At 42.0% G+C, this 18,147-nt stretch overlaps 1 protein-coding gene and 1 long non-coding RNA gene across 7 annotated transcripts in view; one reads left to right on the top strand and one right to left on the bottom strand.

The window, feature by feature from the left end:
- Positions 1 to 4,423, bottom strand: part of LOC143356634 (uncharacterized) — a 57,434-nt gene extending 53,011 nt beyond the window's left edge. The window contains exons 1-2 of the long non-coding RNA XR_013082703.1: positions 3,611 to 4,423; positions 3,084 to 3,536 (exon numbers count right to left, since the gene is read on the bottom strand). This is a non-coding gene — a long non-coding RNA (uncharacterized LOC143356634). The remainder of the gene's footprint in view (positions 1 to 3,083; positions 3,537 to 3,610) is intronic.
- LOC143356633 (inactive dipeptidyl peptidase 10) overlaps positions 1 to 18,147 on the top strand; it is a 135,846-nt gene that overhangs the window by 103,382 nt on the left and 14,317 nt on the right. For 4 of the 6 annotated variants that reach the window (XM_076792493.1, XM_076792490.1, XM_076792492.1 and 1 more), the window contains 2 exons: positions 11,368 to 11,474; positions 12,291 to 12,489. In XM_076792493.1, coding sequence (XP_076648608.1) covers positions 11,368 to 11,474; positions 12,291 to 12,489 — 306 coding nt within the window. Of the gene's footprint in view, positions 1 to 4,839; positions 5,003 to 11,366; positions 11,475 to 12,290; positions 12,490 to 18,147 lie in introns of those variants that run through there. The other 2 variants (XM_076792495.1, XM_076792494.1) reach the window with 2 other exon arrangements.

Genomic DNA, 18,147 nt, shown 5'->3' with positions numbered 1-18,147 from the left:
AGTGGACTGCGAACAACTTTTTCGGATTTCGAGAAACATAACGGAAGCAAAATTTTATCGACAGAGCGACAAGAACAAGATCGAAAATAAATACAAACGTGATCTTTCAGTGATGCTTCATCCGATTCTGCTTTATTCTTTCCGTTAATCCCAGTGTGTTCTACTCGTAACATTATATTTGAAACAATTGCAGAACGATTCAACACTTCGCGAGTCTATTTATTTATTTATTTTTCTATTGGACGTGTTTATCAGAACTTCGTACTAAAATTAGTATAACCTACACTATATTTCTAACTGTAAAACAAAGCAGTCAAAGAATAAAAATAGAGAATACATAAAGGGCGAGGCTCAAGAGCACTCCAATATTAAATCCAATCGTACACACACACACACACATTTACGGACATTTCGTCACTGAGATACGGCTGTACGTATTTGACATTATTTTGTAAAGTAATCGGTCCGGTTAGGTGGCAACTCGGAATCCGCCGGCCATTAGAATCTATTTTATTCCGGGCCTCTCGCCATGTTTTTCCTAACCTCCTCTCGCAACGATCGGCCAGCTGCAGCCTCATTGAACGAAATAGAATTTCTTTGACGTGGAGCTTGACGGCGCTTCACCGTGCTATTTCCGTTTCTTAATTTTACCAGCCGCTTTATTCGAAGATACTACTTTGTAGTCGGCCCCCTCCTCGCACACCTGCGAAGTCACGAAACGATGTCAACGCGGATTTTCCGGGATTCTTGCCTCGCGCTATTGCTCGATTCCCTTGGTCGTCGGAACGTTTGGCAATAACCAGATCCCCGGCCCATTCACTCCACCCACGTCCACTTGATATTGCGGAGGTTCAAGCAACCCGGGCTAATAAGCTCCGAACATCAACAATTTCCGATGGCCGTTGATCCAGCGAGGATTCGCCTTATCTCGGAGTCGTTAACCTTTATTTATTTCTTCTGTGCGTACAATCTTATTTTAGAGACGTTCACAATCCCAGCAGGCAGTGTGGTCCGTTTAAACATCTTTTTAGTGGATTTTATCTCAACAGAACAACAAAGTGCAACGAATAACGCGAATTGTTCCAGTGAATTCTAGTTTTATAAAATTATAAAGTGTCCGAATGTGTTCAAAGAGACAATATAGTCGCTTCGTTTATAAATTTTTTAACGAATTTTATTGTAATAGTACCGCGCGGTGTCTCAAAACTGCTTCGTTTAAATATTTTTTTTTAATGAATTCTGCCTCCATAAAATTATAAAATGTTTCGAACTATGTGTTACACTCGGAAAAAGAAAAAAAAACTGTCATTCGTCGATTATAAAATTGCTCGCGGTAAATTTAAAATAAAAATACTATTGACTTTTGTTAAAATGGACGTGTTTCTTCGTTCACGGCAGAGATGTTCAAAAATCCAAGTCGAATGATTAGAATGGAGTACCTACTATTACGTCGAGCATTTCGCTAATTAATCAGATGTCACAGAGTTTCTGTAATTACTAGCACGATAGAGAAGTTACGTAATATGGCAGACAGCGTACACGTGTACTCCCAGCTACACACCAGCAGGATATCGCGTCAGCGGTTCAAGGAGATAGAAAATATTCAGCTGCATGATACGTATAATCCCCAAGAGTTAGGAGTGTATCAGTCTCTCTACTACAAGGTTCACTATATTACTAAATCTGAAACTAGCAATCGCTGTTATCTCAAGTGTTCCTCGAGCATTCCGTTCTCTCTCTCTCTCTCTCTCTCTCTCTCTCTCTCTCTCTCTCTCTCTCTCTCTCTCTTTCCCTCTCTCCCTCTGTTGGTTACAACGAGCCTTCTTCAGAGTTCCCCTTACGCCAATAACAACAAGTACTCTTCAAAACCAGTCGTAGGAAGTTTACTCTACGGCTGCAAATATTAACACTTCACCGAAGCACAGTGATGCAATTTAAGAATTCCATTTTTACACCGTGCCGATTCAAGACGTTGCGCCGAAGACTCCCGGAGAACACAGAACTGTTTGAATCGGGCTGGGAACCTGCGAGAAACCGTCCTTCTTCATTGAATTTACAAAATATAGTCGGAGAACAATTTTACGTTATACAAAACCAAAATACTCTCCCCTCCCCGGCGACCAAAAATTGCATTTCTGGCACAGAAAAATTCAGACAAAATTTTCTTGCCTCTCCTCCGTATAAAACGTTGTCCCATTCAATGAAACACTTTTAGGAATCTACATATTCAGAGGTTCATTTTCATTTTTTGGTGGTTTGTAATTCACATATGCATTAGTCCAATGAATCGTCTGCTGTTCTGGAAATAGTGTTATCATTCAGTGGAGAATTCAGAGCTCGGAAATGGTCGAGACCTTTTTCACAATCGAATATTTTACTGTCTACATTATTTTTAAATATTGTATAGTTAATAGGAAAATTATATTTATACTCAGCATTATCATGTCTGCTGCACTTTACATATCGGGAAAAGTGTCTAATAATACAGTAGCGTATCGCGTACACTATTTCCGTACATTGTAAAAATGAACAGAATTGAATTTATAACAAATAATCATAATATTTGCTGCACTGCACGCATCACTTCACGAAAAAGCAGGACGAGGGAAAAATGTATGAATCGGCGAAGAAAAATTCTTGATATTCTCTATAAGGAAGCTGAAGTAAGATAGACGGAAACGTATGACAATGTTAAGTTTCATGACAACCTCCGTGCAATTTAAATTCAGTGCATAACAGCGCCGTCATCCGACATGACAAGGAAAGATATCCGTTTATTTGCGAGACGGTATTATTGAATTTGAAACAGTAGGAACAATTATGCTCGAGATTATGATACGAGGAAACTTTCGAGGGATAAAAGGAAGAGATTGGTGTACGCCTATATCTCTGCAGCGTTCCGGAATCCGATAAAGCTTGCCAGATTCCCTGGCTCGTGCCGCGACCCGATATCTCCCTTTGCCCACCCCCGTATCTGCGGGGCCTGTTCCGCGAGCCAATAAACGTTATCTCGCGAAAATTTTCTGCCCCCTTTCCCGTCCAGCCATCAATGGGATCCAGCGGAAAGAAACATTGCTCCCTACCTTGGCTCCTGCTTATCGACTCTCGTTGCCACCCTCTTCGAGCTGTCCGTGGCATGTCTCTGACCGTAGCGAGCGCCAACGAGCCACTCTGAAAGCCTGTCCTCGCATAAACGTGCCCGAGATCAGGCTCTTCTCATCTAAAATAAAAATTGTCTGCATCATTTGCAAGAAACAGTAGACGCGCAACAGTTTCTTTCTCTCTTCAAAAATTATCGAGATTCTTTTTCGTACAGTTCAGTCACTAAAAGGCATACTAATAGGCTTTCGGCATGTAAAGTGATAATAATTCTTTTACTTTTTACTATTTTAAATTGGGTGAATTTTTCCATCATTTTGTCATAAACACATAAAATCCGTTGTGTATTTATAATAGTGGGAGACAAGTAAACGCTTCGGGAAAAGTAAAGCGTACTTCAAAATAGGGGTTGAAATACATTAGGGTGATTTTGGACACTGGGTATATCGTGAAATAATAGGCATTTGTATCGCTTCGTGAATGTACGAATAAGATTGCAACAATCTCGCACAGGAGCATTTTTATAATTGTAAAATAAAAACCAGTCACTGTTCCAATAATTAAAGAATAAGATATAAATTCTTTGGTCTGTTTTGTCCATAGTAATATGTGTGCCTGCAGCTAGTTGTCGGAAAACATATACCCTCCCCAAAGAAAACAAACACTACCAGAGCAAATATTGTCTGAAGACTGCGGCTTCGAAATGGAAGATTCTACATTTTCATTTTCGTGGTGGAACGAAACAGCAAATAATCAAATCCTGGAGGAAATACGCAAACGTGAAACAGATCTATCGAGTATATATTTTTAGATTGATTCAACATCAGCTAGAAGTGACTTTACAACTTTAGAAATTCCTAAAGCATCAGCGTCGATTTAAATTTGTTAGTTCCATCCTCCGAAAAAGCATTAGAATAAAAAATTGAAAGATTAGAATCAATAAAGAACCTTACTCGAATGTTGTACATGTTTCTATCAATTTAAAAAATAAATAATTACTTTTAAATAAAAGTTGGTTGTGCCAGTTTTTATAAGACCACCAGATACAAATTTCACCGGTGAATAAACGTTACAAATATCACAAAATCCATTTACACGTTCGGAGAACCGTATCAATAGCAAACCAGCAAAAACTATTATTCAAAAAAGCTCGAACAAATGTAGAGCAAAAAGTATCGTCATTTTCCGATGAAAAACCACGTACATTTCAACCCTTTGGCGACAAATATGAACATATCTGCGACATCACGTTCTCATATCCAATTTCTAAAGATTTAAGCCAACGAAAAAATTCTGATGCATTATTTAACGCTCCGACAAAAACATTTTTCATATTTCAAAAAGATCTCGTCCACAAAGGGTTGCAGCACGGAGACTGCATTATTAAACGAGGAGAATCGTATCGATTCGATTAAAAAGAATTAGTTACGAAAGTCACAGAAAACTTAATGAAGGATTTAATATTGCCTGAACACTTCCCGGAAAAATCAGGCTAATTGCCGGTGGCTAGGGGATTTGAAGCGGTGGGTCCCAGCTGTCGGTAGATTTGAATAATTAGATCAGGGGTCGTAAAAATGGTCGACGACGATAACCGGGGTTTCCGCTCGCGAGGGATATCGGGTAAGCACGAGGAACGGTTTCCAACTTGAAAGTTCGACGTCGGCCTCGAGCACCCCGGAATATATGTTATTTCCATCGGGAACGCGGGCACCGTTGTAAACATGCAAATACCGCAGTTACGTCAAGCGACGAGTACAGCCGCGGAACTATATTGTGTAAATAACAGTGGGCCGAGCCCGCTTTGCACCGCACTCCCTCGGTTTTTGCGAGGCGCAACATTAGTGCACCGCATTATTCACGGCCGCCGTGAGCCACGATGAGCGGGAACAGTGCTGCCGCGCCGGTAAGTGTGGAAAAACCTCGCGGAAATCAGTGCGTCGCGGCGAATTAGTCATTCCATTACGACCAAGCGTTGTTCTACAATAAACAACCGCGTGCCGCCCGCGACTCGAGTGTTTGTTCATTCGCGAACCTTGCACAGTCAAGCGACCAAATGGTCCAATTTCCGAAAATAGTTTTTTCGACTCGTTCCGCTAGGATTTCTTTCCAAATTACGATGAAGGAACTGCGGATTTTTGTTTAATTCAGCTAAACATCTTTACTAGTTTTATAGGAAATTATAGCGCAAGGGGTTAACGAACAGGAAAGCTTCGGATTCACCGCAGTATAACCTCTATGCGGATTTCGTACGCTTCAATCGATTAATTTATAACAGTCGGATTGGAAGCAAGTTTCTGCACATTATTAGGGGTCTCTTGCACTCTAGGGACGATTCAAATTTTCTTCAACTTTTTGGAAATTTATTCTCTCTTCTCTGTTCAAGCTAAAAGTCACATTCCATTTTTTGGAAATTAATTTATGGGAATCGAGACAGACAAGAAAATTTTCTGCCGTATTAGAGGTTGTGTTACACACCAAAGCAGATAAAATATCACGTTTGCCAATATTTAATATTAATATTTCGAACAACTGGTCGAGAAAGTGTGGCATTTCCTGTCCCCAAAAAATTGCACCGGTGCATTTCCCCCTCGAATTCACAATTCTTGGATAATTCTGGGCCGCAGATTAAACGACAGGGGCGGCTCGGTTTCATTATCACATTCCGCGGATATCAAAGTCGGAAGTCACGATTGAAAATCGAAGAGCGGCCGCCCGACCGTGGGATGTTCATTATCGGAAGAAACGGCGGCCAGCTCTAATTGTAGCAAAATTATTCCGTGTTTCATTATCGGAATGGCGGGCGCATCCCTGTCGACGGGCCAGAACCTGCAGCCCGACAGCCATTATCTCCACGGTCGATTAATTCCTGGGCCGATACATCAATCGGAATGCATCGAGTCGCGGTCTCGCTTTCCGTGTTCTCTTTTCGCCATTGCATTTGCGGGGCCGGGGCACAATAGGGTAATCCCGGACGCCACGCAGCCAGGTATTCCATTCCCGGGCTCCAATTTCCATTCGTAGCCCCATAGGAGGGACCATATTCTAGAGCCCGGAATATAAACCAGAAACGGGCCGGAGAGAGAGAGAGAGAGTGAGAGAGAGTGAGAGAGAGTCACTCTCTCTGCTCTAGAAAATACTAAATCCCTTGGAAGACTGCGCGTCGGTTCCTCGGATAGTATCGAGAATCGATGGACAATAAAAACACAAATGCAAAGCGCGCCACTCGTGCCGCGGGGAAAAAATTGTGTTAGACTTGGAGTACCGTAATAGGAAACCGTTTGATACTGCCGCTATCCGAAAATATATCGTTGAAAATTTATAAGATTTTTTTGTTACGTTATTTGCACGATAATCGATGCATTAGTGCTTCAAAGACTACGTTGTACAACACGTTCTCGCAAGAATCGTATGTAAAAATAGAATGAATTTAATAACCCAAAAACAAATCTGATCGCTGTGTAGTATTTGTTTTTTAGTAACGTTGATCTGCATGGATAGTGACATCAATGTTGCATTACTTTCGCCAGAAAACTACTCCTATATTGTTTCCTGCGAAGCGTAAAAAATTCGAATTGTCCATCTGTGTTTACTGTAAGTAGAAACAGCTAGGAATGATCAGACGAAGCGCGAATTTCAAATGAACAGAACAATTCCGCAAAAATTCCCCTTTTATCCGAATATTATTATATACACTGACCCTCGCTGAAAGAAGGTAGAAAATCCTGTCGACAGTCGATGAATATCCGCAAAAGCGTGTTTATGATTCTCCTCATACAGTCACCTCACAGACGTACACAAAAGCAAGACCGAAGTAACCCACGTACTGGCAACCTTCGAGTTCACTATTCCAGAATAGGAATCGAAAAAACTTCCCGTTGAATCGTCCCCGCCATAATCTCGTGGGTTCCGTGCACGTACACGAATGAACTATCGGTAAAAGCGATAGTAGAACACGTTGAAAAATACCTGCTGGATGGTGTGTAACAGCGTTCGCAGCGGAGCGGCCACGCGGAATAGTAAAATGGCAGTGTTACAACGACGTCTAAGATAGTATTAACACGATACGGAACACGGTGAATTTCGAGGGTGGCATGAGACCGAGGAAATATAATATTCTCGCCGCGCGTGGTTTGCGAAAGAAAATATCGCGTCGCGACTCCCTAGCCGACAAATTCCAGGTGTTCTGTCACGTACTGCGTTAGGGGAGTTAAAACGGCTGTTGCGTAACGAAAATATTAATATAACGGGGCTGAAGTATCAACATAATTTCCTAAGTTAATAACCCTTGTACTTCTTCATTGTTACTGTCGATTTTGTCGGCGGAAGGTTAAAATTGAAATAATAATTACGTTGCTTGTGCGAGAAATTGGAGGTAGCAAAACAAGTAACAAGATGTGATTATTGACGATAAATTAATACACGTTTGTATTACAGTAAAGTCTTGATCTAAGCGGAACGAAGCTACACGATCTTAGTTGCTCGTGTATCCCCTCCACTGTGGGGCCAAGAAGCTCGAGCTGCCTCATCCAATTACAAAACTTCTTTATTTTTCATTATTTTTTTATGGGACTTTCACCCAACTTATGTATCCTTGTGTATTCTTTTTCTTGGTAATTGTATTTACTCTTATGCATTTTTGTTATAAATGCATATAATCCACAGTCTAATAAGACCCAGTCTAATCCACAGCCTAATATGATGAAATGAACTTCATGCAATTTTTCATTTTTACTTCCTTGGTTTATAACTCGGCTCGAAGTTTCTTCTCTTGGGGGAATCCATTTTTATTTACACACAGGACCATTTTTTCCCAGATATTTAACACAAGGACTACCGATCCGTCAAAATGGCGGGTTTCACATATTTTTCTTGTACAATTCCTGAAGTTATAAAAATATTCTCTTGAGAAATTTTTTAATATACTAAAGAAGGTCTGGAATGTATTAAAGAGCTCTCTATGCGTATAAACGTTTGAAGAAGGATAAAACGAGCCACTCGCGATCACCGGCGCTCGCATAATCCCCATCAAAATCAGTTAACCTCGATCGTCTGGCGAATTAGCCCACAGAGACGCGAACGGCCATAAGCGTCCGCAGGCTGGTCACGATGATTCACGTGGGCCACGGGTTCGCTGTTCACCGTCGAGGGGTTCTAACGTTTCTCGTACACCGGCGCTGCGCGCCGGTTGAATTGCAACGAATAATCCCGCAAAGTGCGGCCGAGTGCATCGGCAAACAAGCGTGCGGGATCACGTTGCATCCTGATGCATGGCGGCCGCGATCCTGCGTATTCCGTCTTCGCGTACCGAAAACATTATATCCTGCTCCCGGGGGCGCACGTGCACATGGTTGCACGCTCGGAATTCAAAGGCGATCAATCGATCAGCCGCCCGCGACCGGAAAGAGACATTACAGGGGGAGGGGGGGAGGGAGGGGGAGGAGGGCAGAGAAACGAAACGAACGGAATAAAGAAGCAGCGAGAGCCAAGCGGAAAGAGTGATCAGGAGAACAAGGGCCAAAGAAGGAAGGGTCTCGCGCGATGCGCGACGATTATTCATCAGGGTAAACAAGTCATCCGAAAGCGATTACCGTGTCCTGATGACGGCCAATCGTTCGACCATTCGCATCCAGCGACGCTGCTCTCGATGATCATTGCCACGAGAGTGAAAAATACTCGGTGATTGCGTTTTAACTCTCTTGACGTTCGATGGGACTATGTTTGAAAATGTTCGAGGCGGCCGATGCATTGTACGATTTTAAAAGGGTCTTTTGACGCACTTAACGGCTGTGATAATGCAGTTGTGAATATTAACGATTTATTTACACTTAATTTTGTAATAGTACTTCATTGATCAACAGAGAAGAGAATAATTTTGTTGGGAAGAGGGAGGGGTGTGCTGTACGGGTTGAAAAACGGCGCATGATTTACCGAAAGATCCTGAACACTATGGGGAAAAGAAGACAACGCTCCATGAAACATTTTTCACGCTTACGTATAATGAGACGTGCGATATATTGGATGCAGGAAATACATATTTATGTCCGACGGTCTTTTCAAAAAATATCCCCACCGAACTTTAACGTTCGCGATGGAAGTAGGTTGGTGAAATTTAAAACGGCGGAAAAATTCAGAGAATTTAAAACCGACAATGTATTATTTGACTGAACATGGTGAAGTTGCCGAAGGAAGAAACACAATTCTATTGGACTTAAAATCGTTAAAGAAAGGAAGAAACGTCTACTTAGCTTCCATTTCTTGCAATTGTTGCGGAGAATTTTTCGAAATAAATAAATAAATAAGTTCTCCATTCTGAAATTTTTGTTGTAAACCCCTGAGGACTACTAATTTATACAACCAGCTGAAACGAACGACGAACGATCAAATAATCAAATAATCAACAAGACCTTGTAGGTAGTGATGGGATCGAGTACGGACCTTGATTAAATAATGACGAGAAATAAAAACAGAACTTCCAAGTACTCTCGAACCTACACCAGATAGATTTGAACCTTCCATGAATACTTTAAAAGTCCAAAGCGACGAAGCGCTTTGGGATTAATCGATCAGGTTCGAAGCTTTCATAGATATCTTACTAGTAGCACAAGTAAATCAAATTTCGAACGGTAAAAGAGTTTAAGATACCGATCACTTCGCGCAACTGCTATAAAAATCGGTGCCCCGTAAAACGGAACTGGGTTACCGAGATTGACTCGGATTCGCAGGATCAAGTAAAACTCGACGCCATCGCTAGCTGCAGGTGTTTCGTAGGATTCATCGACACGCTTAAATAGCCATTTTATTTCGGCGATCGGCGAGGACGTTCCCGGGTCGAGCGGGTTCGATCGACGACGTTCGATGTGGCCACGAGAATATCGGGAAGTCTTTTCGACGATGCGGCGGGGCCTGCGGACGCGCGTCACGTCGCTGGCATGCATATTGCATTCGGGTTATGTTTGCAACCTCGCGCACCCTCGTCCTGTTTGCAGGACTAAGCCGGATAACACGTACCAGCCGTGTAATACGTCCCGGCGCGACTGGATTTTCGGGACCTGTTAGAATCGCCACGCGACCCGCCCACTCATGTTCTCTCTCTCTCTCTCTCTCTCTCTCTCTCTCTCTGTCTCTCATACCAGCGCGCATAACAGCGCAAACATACACGCGCGTGTTTGCGCAACGGGGACCGGCAGCGTCGCGACGCTCTGCACCAGGGCACGCCATGCCACACCGCGTCGCGTCGGCACCGGGACGCTTACAATTAGAACGACCGTGTCTCCAACGGCATATCGATTCGACGCGTAAACGCGGTTAATCCGCACGCTGTTTGTTCATTCGGAATTATCGTGAACAATGATCGCTTAATCTGCGACCTAACCCGGCAGCCTGGACAGCTTAGCGACTTCCGGTCGGGGTGAACGGCGTTTCTTGTCCGAGTAACGTAGTCTACAGTCGGTTGAAAAAGTGTTCGTTCATCCTTCAACCTTTAGAGAGAATGTCTATTTTGCATGAAGATCCGCAGTCTAATAATAAGCCTTTACTTTCATATTTTTATTGACACTTTTACGGGCACTGATGTGGCAACTGAAATGAGTTCAAACAACTTAAATCTCGTTCATGAAACAATCTTCTTCCAACCTGAAGGATTGTCAGCTGATGTACAGGGCGGTCCACCTAAGGGTAGCCTCCTAAACAACAACTCCTTCAATCGTGATGACGATACTGCGGATTTTAATTTTAATGCTCGGTAAAAATCGGTCGCATTGATTGCGAGCCACAGGAGCTGCGTAGACATTGATTTCTCTTCATCGTGAATTCGTTAAAAGTAACGATCCAATGAGAATGAAAAACCGATTACATCATCTTATATTTCCTACCAACAACTTTATTTACATAAAGATCCATTTACTCTATTCACCTCCAAAAATCAACTTTGCTCCAACAATCATACACAACGAAAACTGACGTCCAGCCTGCAAACCCTCTTCTTCAAACATTCTCCAACACATCGATCCATTCTGACAAAAATCGCCACACCAGTCAGAGGCTAGTCCAGACCCAGAGCCACTCAAAATTCGGAGTGTCGACAATCAATCACCGAGCATGATCGCGTCAATTACCCAAAACAGACCCGACTGTCTACAGAACATGTTCCAAAGACCTCGTGACCTGCATGTCGTCAGCGCAAGCTTTCCGCATTGTAGATCCGCAAGCCCACCGGCTTCGCTGTGATCGATGGATCGTTAACCGGCGTGGTGTATGCTCTATTCACAGGATCTAACGTACGCGGAGGGCGGCCACAACTGGCGGAGCATAATCTTCTCTTTGCTGGTCATCGGGTTCGTTATCGCCGGGATCGTCACGGCCATCTACCTTCTCGGGTGAGTTTTCCGCTCGCGGTTTTTTCCCCTTCAGCCGATTTTCAGCGGGTCATAGTTCGCCGGGAAAGGCGAGTGGGCTAGGTCGAGGGCCAAACGTTTAAGGACTCCGCGTAGGATCGCCCTATCCTAGGACCAGCTCTCTCCGCGAAATTAATCCGTTCTCCTTATCCAGGGGATCTGCCGATCCTTTTAGCGACGCGATCTGCGACCCGTCTCTCGCTAGGAGTATCACCCGAAACGGATCGGATTTCGATCCGACTGAGGATTTTACGATGGGGAACGGAACTAGATCGCTGATTCGAGCCGGTCCTATGAATGGCGCCATTAAAACCCGAACACCGGTTGTTCGTCCCTCGTAAAAAGGATTATTTTATTGCACCGAGGTGCACGGGGGATGGCCTCGGAGCTCTAAGGATCAAGGTGTGACGTAAGAGTTTTTTTTTTTTAGAGAGTCGTCCTAGAGGGTGTCCTTTTGGAGAAAGTATAGATGAAAACTTTTTAATTCCTATGATCAGACTGCGGATCTCTATGCAGAATCAAAGTTGTTTTCGTCCATTGCAAAACGTAGAGACCGAATAGGAATTTACCATCCGCAGTCTATTTTTGGTATGAATTGCCGGGTTGGGATTAAAATGATTTTTCTTTCCAACAGTTGAACCGATTCATCGTCTATATGCAAACTCATATTCATAAGACATTTTTTGAAAATCGTACGAAATGATGGTATAATATTTGTTGGCGTTTCTGTGGGGACAATGCGTGAAGAATGAGATGTAATGAATGATGATTGAACACAATGGGAATGAATATGTTTAGGTACGTCGACGAGCTGCTATATTGGAGTGGCAGGCGTCTTACGTTAGACGAGTGCCTTCGTGATGACCTGACGCCGCACAGGTTGGCACCAACCTGGGTTTCCCACGACAAGTTTGTTTACCAAGCTGACGACGGCTCCCTCACTCTCCTGGACACCAGCAACAATTCCGTGTCCCTTCTTGTCTCCAATCACACGCTCGTAAGTACCAAATCGCCATACATTCACAGCAAACCCAAAAACGTACACCTATACAGCTGACCAGAAAATGTCAAACCGACGATGAGTAAAACTGCTCCAAAAATACGAGACCGTCCGAGAAGTATTTGTCTTTTAACAAGTTGCAATTCGGAAGATCGACTAGCATTTTTTAAAACATTTTTTAAATCGCATTTAGGTTAACAGTTAATCCGACGCTGACTAAAGCATAGACTGCTTTTAAAATAAAGCATCATTCTACACGCGCGTTTCACCAGATTTAATTCGGGAAACAATCCAGTATTTTTTAAAACGAATAAATGGCTTCTGGATTTTTATTTACACTCATCCCCATTTAGTGGACACTCGATATCAGACATTTGATAACTAGACAATTTCAGCGGATGCATTTATTTATTGGGATGGGATTGGAATATCCGTTTCGATACACTTCTAGTGAAACATTATTGAGCGATTGTTGATTTCCATTACCTACATGATGATGTTACCGTGGCTGACGATATTACTGGACCTTGTAATACCATTTAAACTCGAAATCGATACGTAAAAAATATTTTCGCAATCCTGTCGAATCAAATTCTTAAATCCCTGTTATTTTTTTGAAGCTTTTGGAGTACAGTATTTTATGTACTGTGACAAATACGTATTTGCCGAAGACCATTTTATTGTAAATATAAGCCTTTCGGCGTCGGATTAAAGGATTCCTCCACCCACACGCTGATGATTGACGTCTTGACAAACTACCAGTATTCATTGGCGTGTGTCACGCGTCCGCAGCGGTATTTTTTAAAACGAATTTTTTAACGACATCATATTCGCATGCCACTCAAAATGTTAAATAATCAGTTAAAACGGAAATGACGAATAAACTGGGTTCAGAGATACTAGAGAAACAAGCACGAGCAGAGTATTTTATAATTTGTTTACACAAGGTTACGAGCGTTCAAACATCAACAATCTCTCGGTTACAATTTCATGTTCCTTTAATTCTGTGCAATGTACGTTTATTAAATAATTCCCCACGAATGTGTTTTTGCAATTGCAACAATAATAAATTGCCAAAATATTAAGAGCTTCATATATTCTACATGTATAATTGAACAAGTTCGTCAATACACCGCCGAATACGATTTCATCGAAGCGAATATGAATTTATCAGAACGCGTGTGCCAACACGGTTCGTCCGATGTTAATTACAAAATCGCGGGAACACGAAGTCCACAAGCAATAAAATGAGATAAAATGTGACTTTTCGAAACATGCACATATTTTATGACTTTTTTTACAATTGAATGGACTTTCACAATTTCAATGACCATAAACTAGAAACTGTTAGCAGCTCGATACATTCGGTACCATGTGATAAAATTGCCAATATAGTGCTACAGACAATTTCATCAAAGTAAATATGAATTCATCAAAGCGCGTTCACCATTGCGTTCCATTCGAAGTTAATTGCGATCGGGCACAGGAACAGAAAGTCCGAAGGGAATAATAATTCGATAAAGCATCACTCTTTAAATCAAGCACCGGTAAAATATTTAAAAAAATTTTCACATAAAGTTACTAGAGTTTGAAGATCGACTATGTCTCAGTTATAATTTCGTGCACCTTTAATTCTGTACAGAGTAGATTGTTCGCGTATTCAAATCCCCACGAATGTCCCATTACAATTTCAATAATCACAAACTAAAAACTGTTAACAGCTCGATACACCCTATGCCGTACAATAAAATTGCCAATACAGCAACGCGTACGATTTTATCAGAGCGAATATGATTTTAACAAAGCGCGTTTACCAACGCGTCCCAGTCCGATGTTAATTGCGATCGGGCGCGGAAACAAAGAGAGCCCCGACAATAAAAATTAGATAAAGTGTAGCGGGATCGTCGGAAGGGCCAACTAACCGGAAACGCGCACACGATCGGCCAACAAAACGACCGTCGGCGAGGGGAAACCTTTCGGAATTGTTTCGAAATGGCGGTAGACCGGGGGTGGTGCGTCCGATCCAGCGGGGGTGCGCGTCGCGAGCGAGCAATTTTTCGAAAAGCGTCGCGTCGCGATATCTCGTCGGGAATTCGGCGATCCGATAAAAGCTGTATAACGAGCAATCGTCGGGGGGGGTGGTGGTGGTCGACGGGAAGCGGCGGGGCAGTGTGAGAATTAATTTGAAATTTCGTCGGGGAAAACGCGTCGACAAGTGCTTTAAAAAGCTCGGATGCCCCGCCGAAAATATCCGACAATTTCGCCGGCCGCCGTTTTCATCGAGCTTTTATCCGAGTTTATCGCACACGCATGCCGGTGCGCGATTATTGTTTTCCAATTCCGCGTGCGCCCGGGCGAATCACGCCTCGCTAATTTCCGGTGTGTCGTCGAGGATCGAGTCTCGAGACGGGATTGCTCCGTGCCGATCTGCATAACCTGTCGCGGCTTAGGTTGAATTTTAATCGGCGACCGCGCATCCCCATGGATCTCTACGGTATAATTTTCACTTGTGCACCCCATAGAACGTGGTTCATTAGGGCTACTATAACGGTCCTTTTACTCTCGTGATTAGCGAAAATGTGCAATTTTATAAAAAGGACTCATGCTAGGATAATTGATTTTTGTGGGAAGGTTAGGGCACAGTTGTGCTGCAAGTGATTTTTCATCTTATCGGGCACACACCGGTTATCTCGGTTCTTCTAATGCGTTTTTGATGCATCTGAACCGATCTTACGACCAGGTATAGACGGTTCAATTGCATCGAGACAAATGTGGAATCGTCTGTGTTCGATCGCTATCGCAGGTTGGTCGATTCATTTTGGTGTTTTCGTGCGACCATGCGATCGTTTCATTTGTCAGTATGCGATCGAACTGTCTAGCCGAATGCATCGTCGCAAGAACGGTTCAGGCGCATTAAAAACGCATTAGAACAAGCGAGACGGCCGGTATGTGTCGCACAGGATCGAAAATTGCAGCCAGTATAACTGCGTCCTTATTTCTGCAACATTCTAATCAGGTTTTCGAAGATGGAACCTCAGAGCTTGTCATAGTAAAATGTGAACGATAATGATATCAAAAACATGGCGGAAACATTGATTTCCAATAAGACAATATTTATTTCGGATAAATATAAATATTCTATAGTTCGTGTTGGTTCGATGAAAATGTTATTTAATGCTCGTGAGTACTGAACTTTTACTGTAAATGTACGTTTGCGCCAAATATATAATATTCGTTTCTCCGAATTAATTAATCGGTAACAAGGTTATTTCGCGAGCCCGATCATGAAATAAATGATTTCATCGAATTGCTGAAATTACTACTGTTTTAAGTTTCGTCGAGCAACCGGACCAAAAGCTGCAGAATACCTCAAAGCGTACTGGTCCCGACCAATCAGGCTCGAGCCCTCGAATCGATCGCAACCCACGAATGATCCATCATGTCACCCAACATACGAGCAGATCGTTACGCAATTTAGAAACGTGTTTCTCGGCCAATTAATTCGCGACCAGTCCCGTTACGTCGCGCATTATGATCCATATTGCAATTAGTCCATTGGACGGCTCGTTAATGAACCTAACAAATTGCTATAATCAGCACGGCTCTGCCAAGGAACGATGATTTGTCGCAGCTTCGGTGTGTTGAACTAAAGATTTTAAATTCGTTGGTTCATTACGGCTTAATCGGCTTTTCTAATGAGTTCTCCTTTTTAAAGTAAACATTATTTCACGGCCCATATCACAGCGTCATTAACTAAACCGGTAATAACCGGAAATGGTCATCTATTTAACAGCTTTCTCATAGACATACTATCTTAAAAGAAAATTTAACAAGCGTCACTGGAGATCATAAAATTATTATTGTACTGTCAACAACTTTGATTTTAATCTAATAAAATTGCAATGGAGATTATAAATTTAATAGATAACAACATAACATACAATTTTTAGTAAAAATTGCCTTTAAATGGTTCTTAAAATTATTTAAAAATCCTTTTAAGGTTCCTCTACCCTTATTAATTCAAATCTTTTATATACACTAATAAAATAGTATAATAAAGAAAAATTTTATTACTAGTTGCCAGAATACTGTATAAAATTTATTTTACTTATCTTTAATAATGGAAATCATCGTACAAATTTGTACAAAAACATGGTATAAATATGAAGTCGATTTAATCTTCTGTCAATTTTATGCATCTCGACGAACGATAAAATTATCGGAATAAGATAAAAGGGTTATAGTGTCATAGCAATTTTCGCGTCGCCGGAATTGAAAAAGAAATGGTCGTAGGAAAGACGAGCCCTCCAGGGAAATTGGGCATATTTCGGAAGGAGTTTATACTTGCTGCTCGTAAAATAGGGAACATATTTTTGATGGGCCGCCGTATATTGCGTATATTGTTTACCGTCGTCCGTCAACTTCCCGTGCGAGGAATCGCGAAAAAATGGTCCGAATGAAAGTGCCGTCGACGTTTCCCACGCGAGCCATCAACATGGCCGACGAAAAACGTAAAGGCGCCATGCAACGGGCCACACACCGTAAACCTCATTTCACCGAATTACCGCGCTGCACGGCGAAATTAGTGAAACGAGGGGGAACGGGCCGCGCCAGGACCCACCGGCTCGATATTAATTATAATTAAACAGGGTCCGGACTGCAAAGGTTCCGCGACTCAAGGAAACAATTGCTCAACTAATTTAACTTGTGCCTCTCGCTGTTGAAAAAGTGCAAAAATTCATCCTCATCTTTCTTGCGAAATGCTCTTCATATTCATTTTCACATATTTATTTTTCTGCGATTGTATTAATTTATCCTTTCTTGTCCTTCATTTGCCCTTGAACGCGAGACGTCAAATGTGAACGACTTGCAGTGAATCGCTGACGATAATAAAACAATGCAGATGCGAACGTCGAACAACATTTACAAACATCTCTAAATAACCAGCGAGTAGAGTAACAGCTGCGGAGGTAGAATTATCAATCAGTTCAAGGCCACCGTCCCCATTACATCATTAAGCCTACCCCTCGATTACTAAAACTTCAACCTTTCTCTGACAGATCTTTACAAAACACCGGTACCATAAATAAAGCAGCGGAGACCCTACCCGTTGTCGTACTCGCACACGATGAAATATAAATAATTATAATGTCGAGTTTACTACAACATAAGAGCAGAAAGGGTTGAAAGTTCAAGAACATAAATAGAAGATCACTTCGACCTATCTAGCACTCTACTATTGAGAACATAAATAGCCGGAGGTGTCATAAAGAGTATCAATTATTTCCAACAGAATTCGTGGTGGGGATAACCGTGAACGGTCAAACGATTTTGCATAATAATATCAGTCGTAATAACAAGAGAACGATCTTAAACATCACAAATTATCAAATGTAACAATTCAGACTTGACATCGAAGAAATTTCGAATACATTTCAGTGGCAATTGTTCAAGGTCATTCAAGGTCATGGACGAAAAACTCCCGATTTATTCTTTCATTTTCTTTGCATTCTTAAATAAATTTCATTTGATTGCTCGACTGCTAATTTTATGCAATAATGACAAAAGTGAGTGGGTGCAATTCGAGACAGTGGAGAAATACAATGAATTAAAATGATTGAAACAGTAGGCAAAATCAAATATTAAAATCAGTAT

The sequence above is a fragment of the Halictus rubicundus genome, chromosome 8 (assembly GCF_050948215.1).
Source record: "Halictus rubicundus isolate RS-2024b chromosome 8, iyHalRubi1_principal, whole genome shotgun sequence".
Taxonomy (NCBI): domain Eukaryota; kingdom Metazoa; phylum Arthropoda; class Insecta; order Hymenoptera; family Halictidae; genus Halictus; species Halictus rubicundus.
The sequence above is the reverse complement of the archived record's forward strand: the minus strand, read 5'-3'. Positions and strand labels throughout refer to the sequence as shown.